General features: G+C 38.4%; 1 protein-coding gene across 4 annotated transcripts in view; it reads right to left on the reverse strand.

The window, feature by feature from the left end:
* Window positions 1-18,844, reverse strand: part of DISP1 (dispatched RND transporter family member 1) — a 95,216-nt gene that overhangs the window by 65,003 nt on the left and 11,369 nt on the right. Inside the window, exon 1 of one of the 4 annotated variants that reach the window (XM_075088793.1) lies at window positions 17,370-18,821. The exons of 2 other annotated variants lie outside the window; for them this stretch is intronic. In XM_075088793.1, the coding sequence (XP_074944894.1) occupies window positions 17,370-17,383 (14 nt within the window). In that variant the 5' untranslated portion in view covers window positions 17,384-18,821. Of the gene's footprint in view, window positions 1-977; window positions 998-17,369; window positions 18,822-18,844 lie in introns of those variants that run through there. One more of the 4 variants, XM_075088797.1, reaches the window with a different exon arrangement.

An 18,844-nucleotide genomic window follows, 5' to 3' on the forward strand; every position in this document is an offset into this window, starting at 1 on the left:
TTTGTAAATATATACAGTTAACAGTTCTGTATATATTTTAAGTAACATCCAGACACCAAGCCACAGATACAGGCCTTTCAAAACAGTTAGTGCCTGATATTCTCAGGAATCTTGCCCTCTCCAGTGAAGACTGTATGATGTCAACTCTGGAGAGAGGAGGCAAAATGGAACAGGAAGAAAAATGGCACCTGGAAGGAGGTAGCCCAGTTCTAGGCAGGTTGATGCCACTCAAAGGCATTGTGTAAGAAAAGCAATTTGAAACAGCTCTTTGTGTTACTCTTCAAGATAAGATTTTAATGATACTGAAAATAATTCTCAAAGGGAAACTGAAGAAAAAATAAACTTCAAGCTAGATAAGAGAATGTGTTCACAAGAAAAAGGGCAAATACTTATTGCACTTCTCTTCCATCCATCGCCACAAAACATGATACTTTATGTCCAGATTTCCTACAGTCTCAATCTTAATCAATTCTTTATTGTCACCAACAGCTAGAAAAGATATTACTTTCTGGTCCTGGATTAGTTACCTTGAACACAAATGAGCTGACAACAGTAACAGAAGCCTTCCCAATACAGAAGAATTAAAATAATGAACTTCCCAGAGCCTGCACAAAGCAACCCTTCCCTACCTAGTCAGCAGTGTGACTCATGAGAAACAGCTGACTGTACACAGAATGAAATGTCTGCTGGAAACCAGGCTCATGTGTTATATTTGATGTACTTCAGGCAAGTGAAAAACTTCATTATAACATTCCAAACAGGTTTCCAGGAACGGCGGCACAGTGAATTAGGGGCTAAAGGAAGAGGAGCTGTCAGTTGCAACTGCATCAGAAAGAAAACCAGGAACACATTTCCTGGGGTTTTTTAAATTACACTTCAAGAACTATTGTTAGTAATAGCTGTTCCAAGCTGTAAAAACTGCAACCTCAGAGGGCAAAAGTCAAAGAAACCCTACTGATTTTCCCCAGATTACTCACAGAATTAATAAGATCGTTTGGGAGCCAGCCTTGAGGTTATCAGAAATCTCTCGTCACATGTCCACAGCACACTTTTGCAGCATTTCTGTTTGTAACTGTTTAATGAACCACAGCACTGAAGCGGAAATCCTCTTGCCTGCTAGTAGGTCATGCTGGAATGCAACTTGGGTATCTACATATTTTGTGTTTCCAATAGCAGAATTAAGAAGAAAGTTAAGCAGATATGTCTTTAGCAGTTTTTCAGTACAGAGTTCTAAAATATCTTTATGAAAGTGTATTCACCACTGAAGAAATAGATATCAAAACTTACAAAAAATTAGGCAAGTTATCTTAATTATTCATTATATAATCAAACAGAACATTGCCTTACAGCACCACAGAAAGTGTTCCTTTTTAGAATATTTAAAGCAATAATCTCAGTCAGGTAGAAACAATCCAAACAAGAGTTCCATAGCTGAATTGAACACTGCTGTTTTGACACACAGAAAATCCGAAGTATCAATGGAACTTAATGAAGGCTATGCTGCAAACTGATTCTTGTCAAGGAAGGAATCACAGAGTTTTAGCTACAGGCATGTCTCCACGACGCTATGTTTAGGCACGTAGAGGCTTCTAGCCCAACCACTGCCGCTATCTGTGCACAAGTATCTCATATTCTGAGCACTTGGTTCAATGAAGTTCCCCACATCACTACCTATGCAGAACAAAACAGACACCAAAATGGGTATCATCTTTCAGCATCCAAAACGTGGCTTGCCAGCCAGAAGCTCAGACATCCTCCATGGATTTGTGATGGGAGGTCAGCAGAAGACAAACCAGAACTGGTATGCTCACTACAGAATGGCTTCTCAATAAGGCCACAAGAATAAGTCAGAACCAGGTAGAGATGAGACAAATAAAAACCTGCCCTTAATGTGATGGACTCTGTCAAACACCTAGCACTGCTAGAAACCTTGTACATTTGAAAGTGCTACGCTTTTGAAAGTAAATACTTTCTTTTGGCCTTTTGGACAAATGTTCTGAGAAGAAAATTAAAAGACTTGAAGAGGGTGAATTGGCCTAGGAACCAGAGTAACATTACAGGAGAGCAGAGAGACTAACATCATCATCACATTGAAACCCAAGGATCTGGCCAAGTTATGGGCTGGGAATAATAGTGATAAAACAAACCCAAAACTTACTTCCCTCCTTAAACGGAAAAGCCAAAAAGAGGCAAAATCCCCCAAACAGCCTGTCATAGATAAGAAGCTGACTTAACTTTGCTATGAATTTGAGAGAAATCACATTATTTGTGGAAGGATCTTGCTGGTTTGATTAGTACAATCACTGAAGACTTAAGATTAGCAGGCATTCATTGTCACAGTTTGGAAGAATGTTTTGCAATATCTGATTTCCCTTCTTACATGCCAGGCAATCCAAAATGGATTCCAAGCAAACAGAAACATTAAGGGTCTTTAGACAGTTATGTCTGTTTTATCTGACAACTTATAAGCAGAACAAATCCAGCACATCAAATGGCAGAGGTAGCGCAGTGACACATGCTAATACACATACACTTAAAGAACTGCCTAAGACATTCTAAGTCATAAATCTATTGTACAACGTGCAGTTTTTAAAAAAATCTCATGACACTGCTGTCATCTGCTATCTAGACACTGTGGATTCACTTTTGCATGCATGTGTTGAAGAGACTGCTGCCACATGCAACATTGTGCATTCAAGTTCAGCATCTTGTTTGTGTTAGCGTGAACTTTTGCCCACTCTTGACTGATTATGCTTTTTGCACAGGAAAAGCTTAAGATAAGTTTTAGAAATTTGTTCTGTCAGGGCAGATTCTCCCTCCCCTTCCCCTCATGCAACCCATTGTACTTCGGGGCAAAAAAAGAAGAGAAACAAAGCTTTTAATAAACTCTCAGAACAGAGAAATGTGTGCACACAATTTTGATGTCAAATTACCAGTTATCTACATATTTTGTCCCCAAAAAATAGAAGAACAAAGGGTATCTGTTGCTTCCCATGTACTGCTACACCACCCAGCTAGGAGAGCTGCACGTCCTACCTTGGAATTGACTCACTGATTTCAGTCCACTCCTAACAGCAGCTCTTGGCTCCATTCTTGTATTTGTAACCTGTTCTCTCTATCATCAGTAACACACTGAATTTCCCATCAGAACAGGCTGGCAACAGCAGTTTGCCTGCTTGCAGAACACTGCTGCCTTCAGCTACCTTCAACTTTTGACAACTGTTCAGTACAGACGTTCTTATACCTGGATATTGCCTTATGAGTTTGAGCAGCGAAGTGTCAGCTGGATCACCTAACTAATGAGACAGATGTACACTGGCTGGTGATATCGACTGCAGTAGGGATGAAGCAGGCATCCCTGCTGCCATAGCAGTTGGTTATAGGTCCTGTACATGATGAAAGTAAACCACTGTCTTGGAAAAGTCACTGAAAGTGATAAGATGCAAGCATAATTTCAATTACCTGGAAGTGACAAGTCACATCAATTTCCTCATCTGTCAATCCTGACGAGCAGACAAAGAGTTCTTTGACTATGAAAAGCAGATGCCTGTCCTGCAGCTACTGGGACTGGCATCACAGAAATGTAAGGCAGAAATGGTCATTTTCCTTTCCTGAAAGCCTTATGGCTGGTAGCATCTGGAGGCATCCATTAGCTTTCTTACAAGAGTTTTTGTAGACTTGAATTGGTTTTGAACAGTGACTACCTGGGGCCCTAGAAGCGGCACAGCTTTTCTCTGAACAGAGAAGAGCTTAGCCTTGTAGTCATTCCCTTCACATACTTCATTAATCATTCACCCAAACTGGTCATATCAATGGCATTTCAACAAAAAAGTCCCATATTCTTTTGCTATTTTTAAGCCAACCATAGAGCTACAAGTAACTTTACTGTCATCCACTGAGTCTGCTACTATTAGTCCCACATCTTTACTGTGAATTCTTAAAATTTTCCTACAAACCCCTGGTAAAGAGGTAACACTGCAGTTTTTTTGTTCCCTTTTATGGTGCTTCACCAGTATTTTCATTCTATTTTAGTTTATCTAATACAATTTAATACAATTTTTTAAAAATCTAAATGTAATCTAAATGTACTCAAAATGTAATCAAATCTGTATAATTTAAATAATCAAAAGGTAAATATTTGTGTGCAAACTGATGGTAGATTTTTAATACTCTTAAACACTGATTTATGGCAGAAATGTGATCTCATGTTTATAGGTGGTTTACTTGAGGTGGAAAATTAGCAAGTACAAACTATTCGCACTCATTTGCCAAAATCATCTGTGCAAAGGATACTTAAGAGAGATCAGAACAAAGAGTGTCATTATCAGTATCAGATTATCATGCCACTTAACACTTTCTACATTTTTTTTTTCTATGAAATCCAAGTTTTCTTAAAGTTTGGAAGAAAGTTAAAAAGCAGTACTTCTACCTGAGTTGAAAATAAACAGTGTCTGAACCGATAAGCCTCATGAGGGCAGGAAGGAATCTCAGTGTGAATTTCTAAGTGGAGCTCTGCTTGGAATTTCAAGAAGGTAATTAAGCACAGACCACTTCAAAGTGTGACATGTCTATACTGATCACTGGAACACACAGTATTGCAGAGGGGGAAAGTCAGTACATCAAACAGCATTTGAATAAAATATGGATTTTATTTTTTTTTTAATCTGTACTCTCCAAGAAACTTACGACTGACAGAATATTTGAGCAGGTCTGCTTTTCGTTTTTTTCAGTTAACATTATTTATGCCCATATACAAGTATTTCTTTGTAAGCAGCTGAACTTAGCTGTTGGCTCCAAATACCTTAACATAATTAGAATAGTTTTAAATTTTAATTATGCCATGATTCCTAATCTTTTGTGCAGACTGCAAATCCAGTCTGTCTTCCCTCTAGCTGACCTGAGGCAGCAATGCATCTGAACCAGTCCTCGTCAAATTCAGAAGTGTATGTCTAATGTCCCTCCTCCAGCTCACATCATACATGATACTACTTTTGCTGATGTATCATGTGTGCCAACATCTTGGCTTGCTTCTTCTGTCTGCTAATTTTCTACATTCAAACTCCAAGCTTTTGCAGACAATCAAGAGAAAACACTGCTCTGTGCCATACATATATTACATTGCTTGAATTGCCCTAAAAATTGATTATTCCTAACAAACTTTTCCTTCATGCTCACTGACTCTCTCAAAAGATTTCCAAGTAAAAACTCGTCTCCACAAAGAACTGTCAATATATTAATTTTATCCAGTTTGTCTGGTACAGAAGTGGGACTTACCCTATTCCTTCCTTTCAGTCTGCAAGCACAAGTGAAACAAGTGGTTAAATCACAGTATCAGAGAAAAGAATTGGCTGCCGGGCTACAAGCTACCTAATGTTGCAGAACAGTAGCTAACACAAGCAGTACAGCAACTGACCACTATTTTGGCAAAAAGGAGTTGCAGCTAGTATACAAGATCCAGATTTTTTAGGAGGCAAAGGGGAAATTCCCTTGTCTTTATCCTAAAATAGAACCCCTACTTTTCAGTTTGTTGTTTTCGGGTTTTTTTTTTATAAGCAAATCTGCAATTCTGAATTTATGACAACTATATCCCAATGCCCAAACAGATAGACTTGCAGTGAAAATACATTTTGTGGACTGAGGTGCAGAGGCTCAGTGAACTGAAACTTTGCCTGAGATGACATCAGCCAGTTGTGAATAGATTCTAGGTGCACTGTGAGAACTGGGAGTACAAGCCAAAAAGCCCTGTCTCCTTCTCTGGAGACCTAGACAGAAGGCAATATTTCACTTGTAGGAGGGAATATACAGAAAGGAAAATAATATACCTGTCTTTTACAACAGAAAATAATTTTGATAGATGACCAAATAGGCCGTGTCTTCAGATTACTACAAAAAGATTCAGGGTGGTGGTTTTGGTTTGTTTGTTTTTAAACTACAAATACATACATTCTTTCAGTCATATTTTGTTCAATGAGCTTCAGAAAAAATATATGCCGTATTCTGCAGATTTGCAAACTGAGAACATATGCTAGCATTATGCACACCACAATAAAAAGAGAATGCTGCCTGTTCAGCTGAACATCTCTTCCTGCACATGTACACAGATGGAAGCAGCTGTTGCCACTAAATATCAAGCAAAGCTGAAATGCATTTGAGAAACTCTGCTCCCTTCCCCAGGCAGAACATACTCTCACGGACTGCAGCAAAGCTGGATGGGGTAGAAACTAAATGCAAGTAGTGAGGTGGTTTGTCATTCCCCCCGCCCCATAACAAGCTATGGCAAGATACTCATCATACGGCTTTGAGAAACTAAAAGCCTAATACAAATGCCACTTTCTCCTGTATCGTTAAGCTAAGCAGCAACAGTAAGTGCAGACTTTCATTTTACAGCACAGCACAAGCGAAAACTAGGCTTCTTGCACTAAACCATCAGAACATGCGATTTGTCTATCTGGTCACTGCAAGAGTAGGCAAAAAAAGTAGCACCTGCATGCAACACCAGCTTATCCTGAAAAAACATGGAAGTGGAAGGATGAGGTAATGGAAAGAGGGAAAGCGGTTTATCACTCCACTCACTCTCCCCTTGTAGAGGACTTTGAGCACTCAGGAACAGCAGAGGACTATGTTCCTACTCATGACCTTTCTTTGAAAAAGTACAGTACAAAGTCTTAAAAAGTAACAGAAAAGTTGGGGTGGAAGCAGAAATCTGGCATTCCAGCACTCCCACTCCCAGCTTAAAACTTCAAGGCAGACCAATGGCTGCTACACAGCCTGCTGATTTGCTCTATTTTCCTTGAAGCAAGAATGCTTAAGACATTTTAACTTAGAGTCTGCTTAATGTCCCAGGATGATAATGTTAAAATTTTCTTTCTGGAATCTTTTAACGTCATCAAGTGCAGTAGCAAACCATTGAAAGTGAACATTCAATAAGAACCAGAAAACTAAGAATCTCCTTGCTCCAGAATATGAGCCAGAAGTCTCTTTTTCTGGAGGATTTTAGAGACAGGTTAGTTTGGTTTGCATGTTTTTAGATAGGTGTACAGCTATAGTAAGAGAAATTACATGTAAATTGGTGAACATCTCAGCACGAACATCAATCAAAGAACACTTCTCTCCAACATTTATCACGTTATGAGAACACATTACCAATTGTACTGAAGCATACTCATGGATCCGAAAAGGCGTTACTGCTTTCTGTAGCTCATGAAGTAATTTCTCCTGTAGAAACCAGCTACAATATTATATTTTTTCATATATACAACTGTAGATATTTACATTTCTGTGACTGAAATACAGGAATGATTGTGCTGAATCATTCCACAAGATAATGGATTTCTCAATCTCCAAAAATCAAAAAAAATCTGATTTTTCAGAGAAAAGTACAGGATTGCCACAAGATGGACAACTATACGGGAACACTTTCCCTAGAATGCATTTCAGCCATAAGTTCATAACTAGTTTGATCATCCTCACAGTAAAAGAATGGGCTTTTTTTTTTTCTTATGTTTACCTGGAGTTTCTTGTATTTTAATTGGTGCCATTGCCTCTTGTCCTTTCACTGGACTGGGATACAAACAGCAAGAGCGCCACAAATGAAAACTACTACTCAGAAAGAGCTGTCAAGCACAAAAAGTTGTCAGACCAGCAGGAGAAAAGATTTCTAATCTGTAGATACTATTACATTGTTTTGCTCAGAAATACAGAAGGCAAATATTTCTAGTCTGCTTTTCAGTCAATGTCCCTTTAAAGATAACTGGGTAATGTGAACATGGAAAGCAGGAAAGCACACGCATGCAAGTTTTATTTGCAAGTTTTACTCCATGTTCTGTCACCTAAAACACCCACACGTTTTCCATTTCTATAGAAAAACCGTGCCAGTATCTTCACCCAGACAGCTGTATTTTTCCTTTCATTAAATGGAAAGAGGTTTAGTTATAAATTTCAACTAAATGTTCCTACATTCAACTCCAGACTTCACTCCATTACTTAACCAAGCAACGAAGCAAACAGAAGGGGAAAAAATAATCCAACTCAGCAAATCCATGAATCACACAAATTATTTTGCTTCCAAGGACACGATCAATGTGTAAGTTAGGCATGTCACAACCTTAAAGGTGCACCTTCCTCTACTGCAGGACCTCATCCTCCACAGCTTCTGCCCAACTTCCATCCCACCCACCAAGGTCCAAGGATGTTCATTAAGTTTTCACCTCTGCAGTAGGATGCAATTATGTTTGCACTATATTTTAACTCATTTAATTGTTCTATTTGCTTTGTAACGGAGTCATTACCTGATCAGATATGACCATCATTAAAAGAAAAACAATGAAAAGATTCAGTAAAAATAATCCCCATTTACTTAATTGCCTTTTAAATCAAATTCATTCAACTTTTCTGCTTCCAGTTAAAGAACTAATGGCTTATTTGATCAGATCTTATTTAAGGAGTCATTTACTATACTAGCAAAATGCATCTTTAATGCAACTGCCACCTGAGACCTCTTCATCATTGCTCTCAATTGATTCCTCAGGTCCTTTTCTCAAAACAAAGTTCTTGTCAGTGTTGCAGCATCTTCCTCTAAGCCCCTGCTTTTATTCTTCTCCACCAGCATCAAGAAACTAATTCCCCATCACAGAATTTCCTTCTAACCTCCATCCTAACTCTCCCTAGCAAAACACCACTCTTGCCATTCTGAAAATAATACTTTCCCAGGAGACGAAGAGAAAAAAAACGCCATCTGTATCAAAAGACACTGAAGTTACAGAAAATACTTACCTTACAAAGAACAGGAGCACACCATACTAAAAACAATATGGAAAATAACTGCACAGAGAAGTTAACCAGAACTGGGACTTTGCCCTCATTGTCTTAAAGAGTTAAGTAGTCTCACACATACACAAGACTTGCATGTTATATTTCCACCTTATATCATTTTCCCCTCAGCTGCCAGCATCCCATGTGTTTGCATACAGCACCTTCATTTTCCTCCCCACGCCTCATGTCCTGTGAGCGAGATGCAGCTCGATGAAGCCACCAAGCATTTGGCACATGCAAATCACAAAACAGAAGGAGGCAAAGCCTTATTACAGCCAGATGTTGTTGCTCTTACTGGAGCTCCACACTCAGGAGTCTCATTAGAAAGAATATTGTTCCCAGTTGCAGCCTAATAATGGAGAGAAATTCAACAGAAGTGAAGCAAGTTGTCCACTCATGACAAGAAAGCATTCAATAAAAATCTAAATTTGGCCCCTTTATATCTTTTATATCAATCAGCCTTGAGAATTCACGACCATGTGATGCTAAACACAGAATACAGCAAGATTTAGTGCACTGCAAATTTTTATGGTTGACAAGAACGTTTAGCTGTCCTTACTATTAATGCCAATAGAAAGACTATTGGACGAAAGATAAAACCTGCTATTTAAAATGTTAAGCTTTTCAGGTCTCTGGCTCAAACTGTAAGAAATAACTTCACCCTCTCTAAGGCAAAAATATTCCTTATGGTAAGATTCCAGCCCCATTGCTGCCCCACCAGCCCCAGTTTGCTTCAGCCCCTGAACTGACTTGCTTCTATTGGCAAAGATTACAGAAAACCATTAACCCCCAGACTCCCCCAAATACATGTTATATTTCTCCCTGGCTGGCAAGCAGAGATAACTCAAAGGTGGACCTGACACGTGCCAGAGCTGGTGCAGAGACAAGACTATAGCACTGGCTTAACTACAGCATTGCAGCTTCACCCCCGAACACGAAGCGTTTAACTACTTGCTGAAGCATCTGTCTTAATGCCATCTTTGAAAACGACATTTTAATGGTGCAAGTATCACTTCATTTATTCTAAAGGCAGCCTGGATGACTAGCACTGACGAGGTCCTTAACCATTTCAACAGCTAAACTTATCCACGATGAGCTCTCTCCTAAACTATTAAGCCAAGGCTGCCCTAGGAAACAGATTCTACCAACTACCTACCACAGTACTTTCTGCAGACCCTGAAGCTTCTGGCAGTAGCTGACACCAGAGATGACACAATAAGCAGCCAGATGACAAGTCAGGTTCAACACAAGCCATTTCTATATTCTTTAAATGTCTTTCTCCATCAAGAACAGATCTTATTTTCTTTTCCTACTTCTCCCCAGACATCTCATATACTTTCTTCCTTCTTCCTAAACTTGCTTTTTCTCCAACTTTTAATGGTGCACACTCTTTCTTCCTGCTTATTCTGTTCCTCTGTGCTTGCATGAGCACCATTCCTCCTATACACATGCAGCATTCTGACAGGCCTTGTTCAAATCAGGACTTAACTTCTTTCAGCCTGCTCACTACTATTAATACTCACTCCTCTGCCATCTCTCATCTCTACTCAAAATACCAGAATATTAAAACACAGTAGTGAATAAATTGGTACAGCAAAGGGGTACTGGACAGCTCTCTCTTTTTATTAATAAGCCTTTTCATGCCCTGGGGTAGATCTGATGTTTCTTCTCACATTAGTACCAGCACCAAGTTAATATTTACTTTCAGTATCAAGATTATGGTGCTATCAAACAGTAATATTCTCAAGAAATTAAGTTATAAAAGTAATCTTTAAAAATAACTTTTAAAAAAACCTCTAATGACTATTACAAAGGGGGAAGACATTAAAAAAAAAGACATCTGGCTGAAGCAGTTTCAAAGCACAGTGCAACTATGTACAGGTTTCTAGCATTTTGTGATCTCAAAATGAAGTTATCTTCCTTAAAATGAATTGTGACAAACTATGTAGTCCTTCAGTATTCAAATTCTTCCATGTTTTGAATAACACACAACCAGTACTACCGAAAATCTTCAGCTCTGGTAAGGTATCTTCAGTTTAACTACTGGAGGTAGTAAAAGATCTTTATCACTATTATAATCTTGTGGCCAGATAAGGCCTACCAAAAAGAACTCAAACGTAAATACGGTATTGGATTTCTAGCCTGTAGCTAAAGGTACCAAAGTAAATATTCATTTGCATCTGGTCCATTATTTCCATTCACAGAACACAAAGGTGTAAGTACACAATGTTTTCAGCACTTTACACGTGAAAAATGGGCCATTCCTTTAACTCAGTCTCATAACTGCAGCTACCACCCATAAGCTTTAATAGGCTGGACAATTCAGCTAGAACATCCCGATAGTGAAACCACAAAAGAAATCCCCCGGAAGCAGAATATAGGAGAAAAGGAAAGGCATACTTCCTTTCAGACTCTTCCCAGAAGAGCAGCAACTTTGTATTATTTCACATTTGTAAAAACCTTTGATTCAGGCATTCAAATAAAACTTCCACGGCATGCATAGAACAGAGTCTCCTAAGAAGACAGATGACTGCTTTACTACTTTGGGTAAAATTCATGCTGTAAAATGCTATATTTCTGTTTAAAACTTAAAGTTACAGAATCCTTAGGAAGTCAGTGAAAAAAGTATATATTGTTTATGAGACACTGTAAATGGAAATAACAGACACGAACCAACATAACAGTTGCAAAAGATGCACCCATAATTTACTTAAGCTCAGCTTGGCTATACACATCCTACCTAAGAACATCATTCCTAAAAGGTCAATATATAAAATCAAGTATAAACATATCAGTTGCAAACTCAGGGTGAAACTAAGAAGCTACCCAGACTTTCAGCTACTCTCAGATCACTGCCTCTTGCTTATATCAGGTGGATTTCTGTAGGAACACTGTCTTCATCAATTACAGCTAAATCAGTGAATAACTAAGGTGATACTGTGCAGATGAACCCATCAAAATCCACACTTGTTCGGACAGGCGATTCAGTAATTCCATCTGAGCAGTATTTCTTCTGCTAGAAGAGCTAGTTTGTCCCATCTCAAAACATTATCAATTTCTAGTAGCCTAAATGAAGTAATCTGGTCTTTTTCTAATTGCCACTTAACCCCAAATCACCAACAAGAAAAAAAAAATACAAACACCAAAACCTAAAATTACTCTGGTCAACACCACTATTGGCACTCTGTGTACCCTGGCCAAGCATCCAGTCTGGACACAATGATGCCCTGCAACCCCTCCTGACCCCTGATCACCCAGAACATTTCAACAACTTCAGTAGGTTTTCCATGAGACATTATTGTGAATACAGCACAACACAGAATAAGCAATCATCTTCTTACAGCACTTGAACAGTCTCCAGCTTCTCCCACGAATGTAAAGCTACAGAGATTTTATTTGTCAAAGAAAGTCCACACACTAATTTTTATCAGATTTTATTGCCATCTTCTTCCAAGACCTACTCAAATTTCCCCAAAAGTGTTTTTAAAATTAGATCTTGTAAGCAATATGTAAGTTCTTTCCCTTTGAAGCAGGATCTCATTTAGTGCAAGTTCAAGATAATAAAACCATATCTAAAAAGCACACGATTCCTTAGGTACTTGATTTTTTAATTAACATTAGTATTAAAGCTCAAAACTATCTCTTCTCAAATAACTGAAACAGCTCTGTTACAAAGCAGCAAACTGAAGTATGGCATGAATAAGTCACTGTCTCCTTTTAGCAGACAATTTCATTTCACTAGTGCAAATTTTACCATAAATACCTTCCACTGCTTCTCCCCTCTCAAAGTCCTTCTGTTTTGTAACACTCTGGAAACCCAACATCTTGCTTTGAAACAGCTTCGAAAAACTGGCCTATGGCCAACTTGCAACTGATACTACAGCTTAAATACCTTCCCAGCAAAGTTGCACAAACTTCAAAATACTCTGGGATCAGTCATTAAAATGTTTTTGTTTCAGTTACAACACTAATGAAAACCAAATGTCTAAATTTATTTTAGCTAGCTTAATGGTCTAGGGACTTTGCTTAAGAAAGGTCTGAATCAACACTCATTTACCCAACTGAATAGATTAGTTAGTACAACATTGTAGAGAGATATGGATAATACTTTAAAAAGATTTAATTATAAGAGTGTTTCAGCCACAGATTTAATTAAGGAGGCCCAATTAATTGCCTCAATTTGATTCTTCTTCTCTAGTCTTCAATTACAGTGCACCCAAAACTATGCACTTTTAGCTGCAAATCTACAAGGTTCAATTTGCAAACAGATTGAAGATGCAAAACTAATGCTTCGCTACGGGATAAGCTATTGCAAACTGCACGGTTTTACTACCCAAATAAGGTACACGGTAACAGACCCTGCCTGCAGTTGAAGCTCTCCCAAAGCATCTGCTTGTAGGTTTCACTATGTTACACAAGCGTATCTTCAAGTTAACACACATGCCACATTCAGCAAGCATAGGAATATTCTGGGTGGGAATCACAGAATATTAAATGAAATGCCTCATACAAAGCTGTCTTTCAGCTAAGAGTCACGACATTCTGCTGCTGGTTTAACCCATACCCTCCACAATTAAGGCAGCACATTCTACGCTGGTTTTGTATAGGCTTAGCAACCTATAATGAACATTTACCCCATATTCATTTTTAGATCACTTTGTATGTACTTTTCCACAACAAAGAACAAAGTTCTGCTAAAACAAAACCAACATAGGCTGACACAAATACCTCCCAATTCAGTGACAACTCTGTTGACCATCATCTGTATCTCACAATATTGAGAGCATGCATCACCTGTTGCCAACTAGCATTCAAACTGTTCAACCACACAATTAATGACAGCTGCTAAAAAGTCTAAAATATCAGGGAAAAGAAATAAAAGTTTAACAGCTACAAAGCATCGAGGCAAGCCAGAGTCTTCTGCTAAGTATGAGTCGTTATAATACATGCAATACTCTAGTAACGTATATTTGCATTTCACAGTATTCTCTTCAAGGCCGTTACAACTCAAAAGTTAATTTCCTTTGTCTGCAAGAACGCCAGAGTCTGTAACAACTGTTTCTAGGACAGGAGAGCAAGCAAGCCATCTGTGAACTTCCAGAGGTGTACATAAGAAATCCCTAGCAAAGACTTCCCAGTACTCATCCCTAACATGTACATCCACACTATTTAGCCAGAGAAGTATAAAACAGAGTAAATAAACTGCTCAAGAGGTGATACTAAGCACACAAATTCCAACCCAAAAAGAAAAGTTGAGATTCAGTCATTTTAAAAAAATCATTTACTCCCTAAAATATGTAAAAAATTATATAGAGCAAGAAACTAGAGGTTCTAGATCATTGATTGCCCAGGAAGTCGGCTTTGTAACATCAATTCTAAACACATTGCTACTTTATTGGAAAGTGCAAAGTTTACTTATAAGCACTGACATTCTTGCCATGCTTTCAGAAATATGTAAAACTCTCCATGTGTAGGCATTCCTTCTTTCTAGTGTGTCAAGACATTGAAAAGAGTAACTTTTTATATGCTTATTTCAGAGTTTCCCAAAGGCATCACATGCTTACAGTAATCCAATTAATTTCATGTATTTAAGAGGTTCCTTTTACAGAATTTTTAAGACAGAATTCTAGTACTAAATAGCTGATGTTTTTCCTGTTAATCCCAAAAGAAGGAGAAAGGAATAATACAGGAAAAAAGAGATACTTTAGACTACTACACTTAATGTTTCACCAAAAAAAAACAAACCAACAACAAAACAAAAACCAACAACCAAAAAACATAAAAGGCATCCAAAGCCTTAGGCCTCTGCCTTGGTCATGACTTTGAGGTTTATAGATGATGGACATCACATCAAGAGCACCAGAAGCAAAGAATTCTCTCTCTCAATGTTTCAGCTGCACTACCTCTAAAAGCACAGTGTGATTAAATAGTTCAGCTATTTAAATGTCAATGAAAAAGTATGTTAAGAATAATTTCTTTTTCCTCTTTTTTCATAAACCCACACACCTGCTCTTCATCACTTCGAGAGAATCAAGGTAACTTTTATCCACATTAGAGAAATAACTATATAAGAAAGAAAAGACAGAGCAGTATTAATTCAGCCACACCCTTCAAGAAACTAACTATAAAAATACCATTACTCAGTATGAATTTTCTCAAAACCTGGCAGCCTTACAGAACAGTCACATACCCTGCTCTAGCCAGCAAAGAGGTCCTCTCTAATTTTCAAATGGATACAAGAATGCCTTCATTTAAACACAGCATACCTACCTATCTTAATTTATCTCAGGCATTCAGCACAGAAGATTAATAAAGAGCACCTGGATCAAACAAGCAATAGCCTCAGAGCTCAAGAAAAACAAATCTCTGCAACAACATGGTTGGAGAGGAGTTCCTGCTATCAAGTACTGTTTGCACAAACCAGCATAGAAGTGCAAATCACAAGTTCTTAGAAGACTCCCACATTCCATCTGTGCACAAGGGGAACTAAGTTTTAAACCTAACCTGTGGTTTGGGACAAACTTCTCAAAAGTGATTCTACTAAACAGTAATACATCCTCTCACAGGAAAACAATCACATAAAAACAGATTATGGAGAAACAACAATACTGAAGAATTAAGTCTAATAAATTCAGAATATTAAGACTGATTTTTATGGCTCATAAAACAAGTTTCAATTTCTCACATGAGACAGGGAATCTTATGTGAACACACTGGAAATATTAAGTACTCCCCAGTGAAGCAGAACCTAACACTTTCCACAGATTGAGGATTCTCACTTTAATGCCTCATCTACTTGGTTGTTTAGTTTAAAGTATACTTCAGAATCACATGAGCTGTTCCAGAACAGTAATATGGAGGCAAATGCAGCTTAAGAACAAGGTGGCTGCTCAGCTTCTTCGTATCAACACACTCACAGGAGAAGCCACCCCTTTGTGAATAAGGGAACAACATTCTGAGTTAGTACCTCTTTTTTTTCCCCTGACACACTGCATCTGAGGCTTTTTCTCACTGTGCATTAAGGGTTAACCTGAAAATATTTAATCAAAATTGCTCCATGAATGTTTAGATCCTCGATGGCTGGTAGCATCAGCTTTGGAAGCCAGCTGTTAGGTTGGGCCAAGAAGATTGATGGAAAATGAGGTAATCCAGCAGATGTACATAGCGCTTTGAGTTTTTTTTCCCCCCTGTCACAAGCCCAAGTGTCTTTTTGGTCTACAGTACAATTTCTAAGTACAAAAAAATAGATGTATGCGATAATTAGAAAAAAATACAAGGTGGTTTTTACCTAGAAATGTACTTGGAAAGTAGGCTTGAACTGCCATAAAAGCAGACTAACTCAAGAGCATTGGGTCACTGGCAACTACCAGCAGAAATAGTTCGGTATTGTTAAGACAATACCTAATATAATGAAATAAGCATAGACTGCAAGAGGCATTCAACCCCAAGCACTGTCATTTTTTAACATCCTGCTGGATTTGCACGTTTGTGGTGTATGGACTATCACAGAGCCAGCAAGGGGAGCCATACCGTATTAGACCTCAAAACGCAAAGCTAGAAATCCATTTCTGAGCTATTCCAGTGACTATTCACACAACTTCATTTAATCCTAGACATGTGACACTAGCCTCTTCAAATCCATGCCCACTTTCTTCTCAAAGAAGTTGAACTTGTGTCAAAGGAAACTAGACCACAGCTCGCCTCAGAGTTCTGCAAAATAAGGTTCCCTCCCTGACGTACGCTCACACCGGACGCTTGGCTATGAGGAAGGACCCAACTAAACTGTATCTCCCAAAGACACGCAGGAAGTACAGAGTGTGTGTTTCACATTCCAAATGGAAAATGAAGATGTTTAATGGTGGTGGCTGCTAAGTTATATTTATCTTGCATGAATCACTTGAGGTATTTTGCACTGTATCTATAAAAACAATGAGAACGCTCTTCTATTAACAGGCATAGTTTATAACACAACTATCTCTGTACCTATCACTTCACAGAGACAGCTCTCTGGCTATTGCTATGGATACCAAGCCCATAGAACATCTTGTTACCTGCATTCAGAAACTCAGCTCAGATGTACTGCACTAAAATTAGCACACCGAGGATATTTTATCTACATATTTTAAAATATGGAAGACACTCCTTTGCAGAGACATTTCAGGTTTGTGGAACACACAAGGTATAAGAATATCACACTTCTGTCAAAATACCTTTAATAATCTTTACGTGTGAGAGAACTTCAAAACGAGGTTGACAGTAAAGGTAGTAGGAGAAGTGATCGGTACACAGCATTGCGCTACACAGATTAAAAAAATCTTCAGACAGATGATCTTGAGCAGGGGAGGAACCTGGTCATGAAACCTTCCTTTGATTATGAAATGGAAGGGGACAGAACCATTGCAGCTGTGGAGTTCCAGAATTAAGTTTATCTCAGCCTGCACACAAGGCTTAATGTTACCAAGAAAACTGCTGCTAATTGTTTCTTTTACTCCATTAAAAGAGGTCATCTATCTTTTACAGAGCTGTTTCTTTAATAGCTATTTTTCTTCCTTACTCACCTTTCACTTTCCATACGAGGACATTCACCTTTTCACTCTTTTCCACTACATCTGTTGCCTCGACTTTTGACTTTTCTTTTGGCTTATTTGACCAAAAAACCCGAATTGTGACCTGCAGCAGTTGTTCGCCTTGTCCTTAAGGACTGCACAGCTTAGAACGGGACATGAGCAGTATTCACTCAACTTGTATCTTCAGTGTAACATACAGATCTCTTCAGCTTTCAAACATTCCTGCCCATGCCTCTTCCACTGTGACCTAGAAAAGCAGCAAGTTAATGTTTGACTCCTGTTATAATTGTATACTTTTTCTAGTGGTTACTTAACAGCAGAGACTGGTGTGCTGTGCAGGTAGTTTGCATGGGCATAAAAGTCAGCAGTCTGTGTTTCTGAATCAAGATTTGAGGGGTCACAGAAACACATTCATCTTTATGATCCTTATTTTGGAAGCGGAGAAAAGTAAATGAGTAGTGAGGAAGGAGCAAAGCAGATGGCTTAGAAGGCAGATAACTGACCAGAAACAGTTGAAGTATTATGCAAGTAGTCTCTCCTGGACATTTGATCTATGCACGCAGGAGTTATGACTTAAATTTCCTTGATATAGCAGCTCTTAGCCAGACAAAATTCACCATCCCCTTTTCCCAGATCTCAGCAAGTCAAGGATCTTTCCTTGTTTCATACAGATGCGCAAAACATGACAGGTTTTGCAGTTGCAATGCTGCATTCCACAGTTCCTGGGCACTGCAATAATGCACATACATTTAAAGGCTGATTGACAGACTCCGAAGTACTGCAGGGCACACAAAATCAGCAGGTTCGTTTTACTGCAGAAGGAAAAGGGCAACCTGGACAACCAAGAAGCTAGTGCAAAGAAAGATATACACATGAACATCTCTGCATTAACTCATTCCAAAATGAACTTAATCTATTTTCAAAGCAGACAGTAGAATTTACATTCACTGGCCAGTTAACTCCCAACAAGAACAGCATCATTTGGATGCAGAACATTCATTTGAAAATAGCTAGCATGAACCTTCTCTACCTCATTCCTCTATAAACAAACATTAAGAACCTGACATATCCATGGCAACTTGTGCTGTGGAAACCAGAATTCAACATAACCTTTTAAAAAAATGATACCAGTTCTTTCACAAAGAATTCACTGAAGGAACTATAAACCCTGTAGGGTGACACTATAATAATAAATTTAAATGTAAACGTCAGTGGAGGCCTAGCTTAAAACCCACACCTGCAGAAAGAAGCCCGCAGGGATTTCAGTATGATGCTACCAGTTTAAAAAGGAAAAAAAAAAAAAAAGGTATTTCATTACCCTAAAGACTCCACACGCCCTCTAACTCCTCAACACTGCTGGTTTGTTGAACCAGAATGAAGTCATACTAGCATGGTCTGCAGCCCCTTAAGGAACTTAAATTAAAAGAAATCTACAGGATAGTTTCATTGCTATAACAATGCTAAAA

Source organism: Phalacrocorax aristotelis, chromosome 3, assembly GCF_949628215.1.
Source record: "Phalacrocorax aristotelis chromosome 3, bGulAri2.1, whole genome shotgun sequence".
Taxonomy (NCBI): domain Eukaryota; kingdom Metazoa; phylum Chordata; class Aves; order Suliformes; family Phalacrocoracidae; genus Phalacrocorax; species Phalacrocorax aristotelis.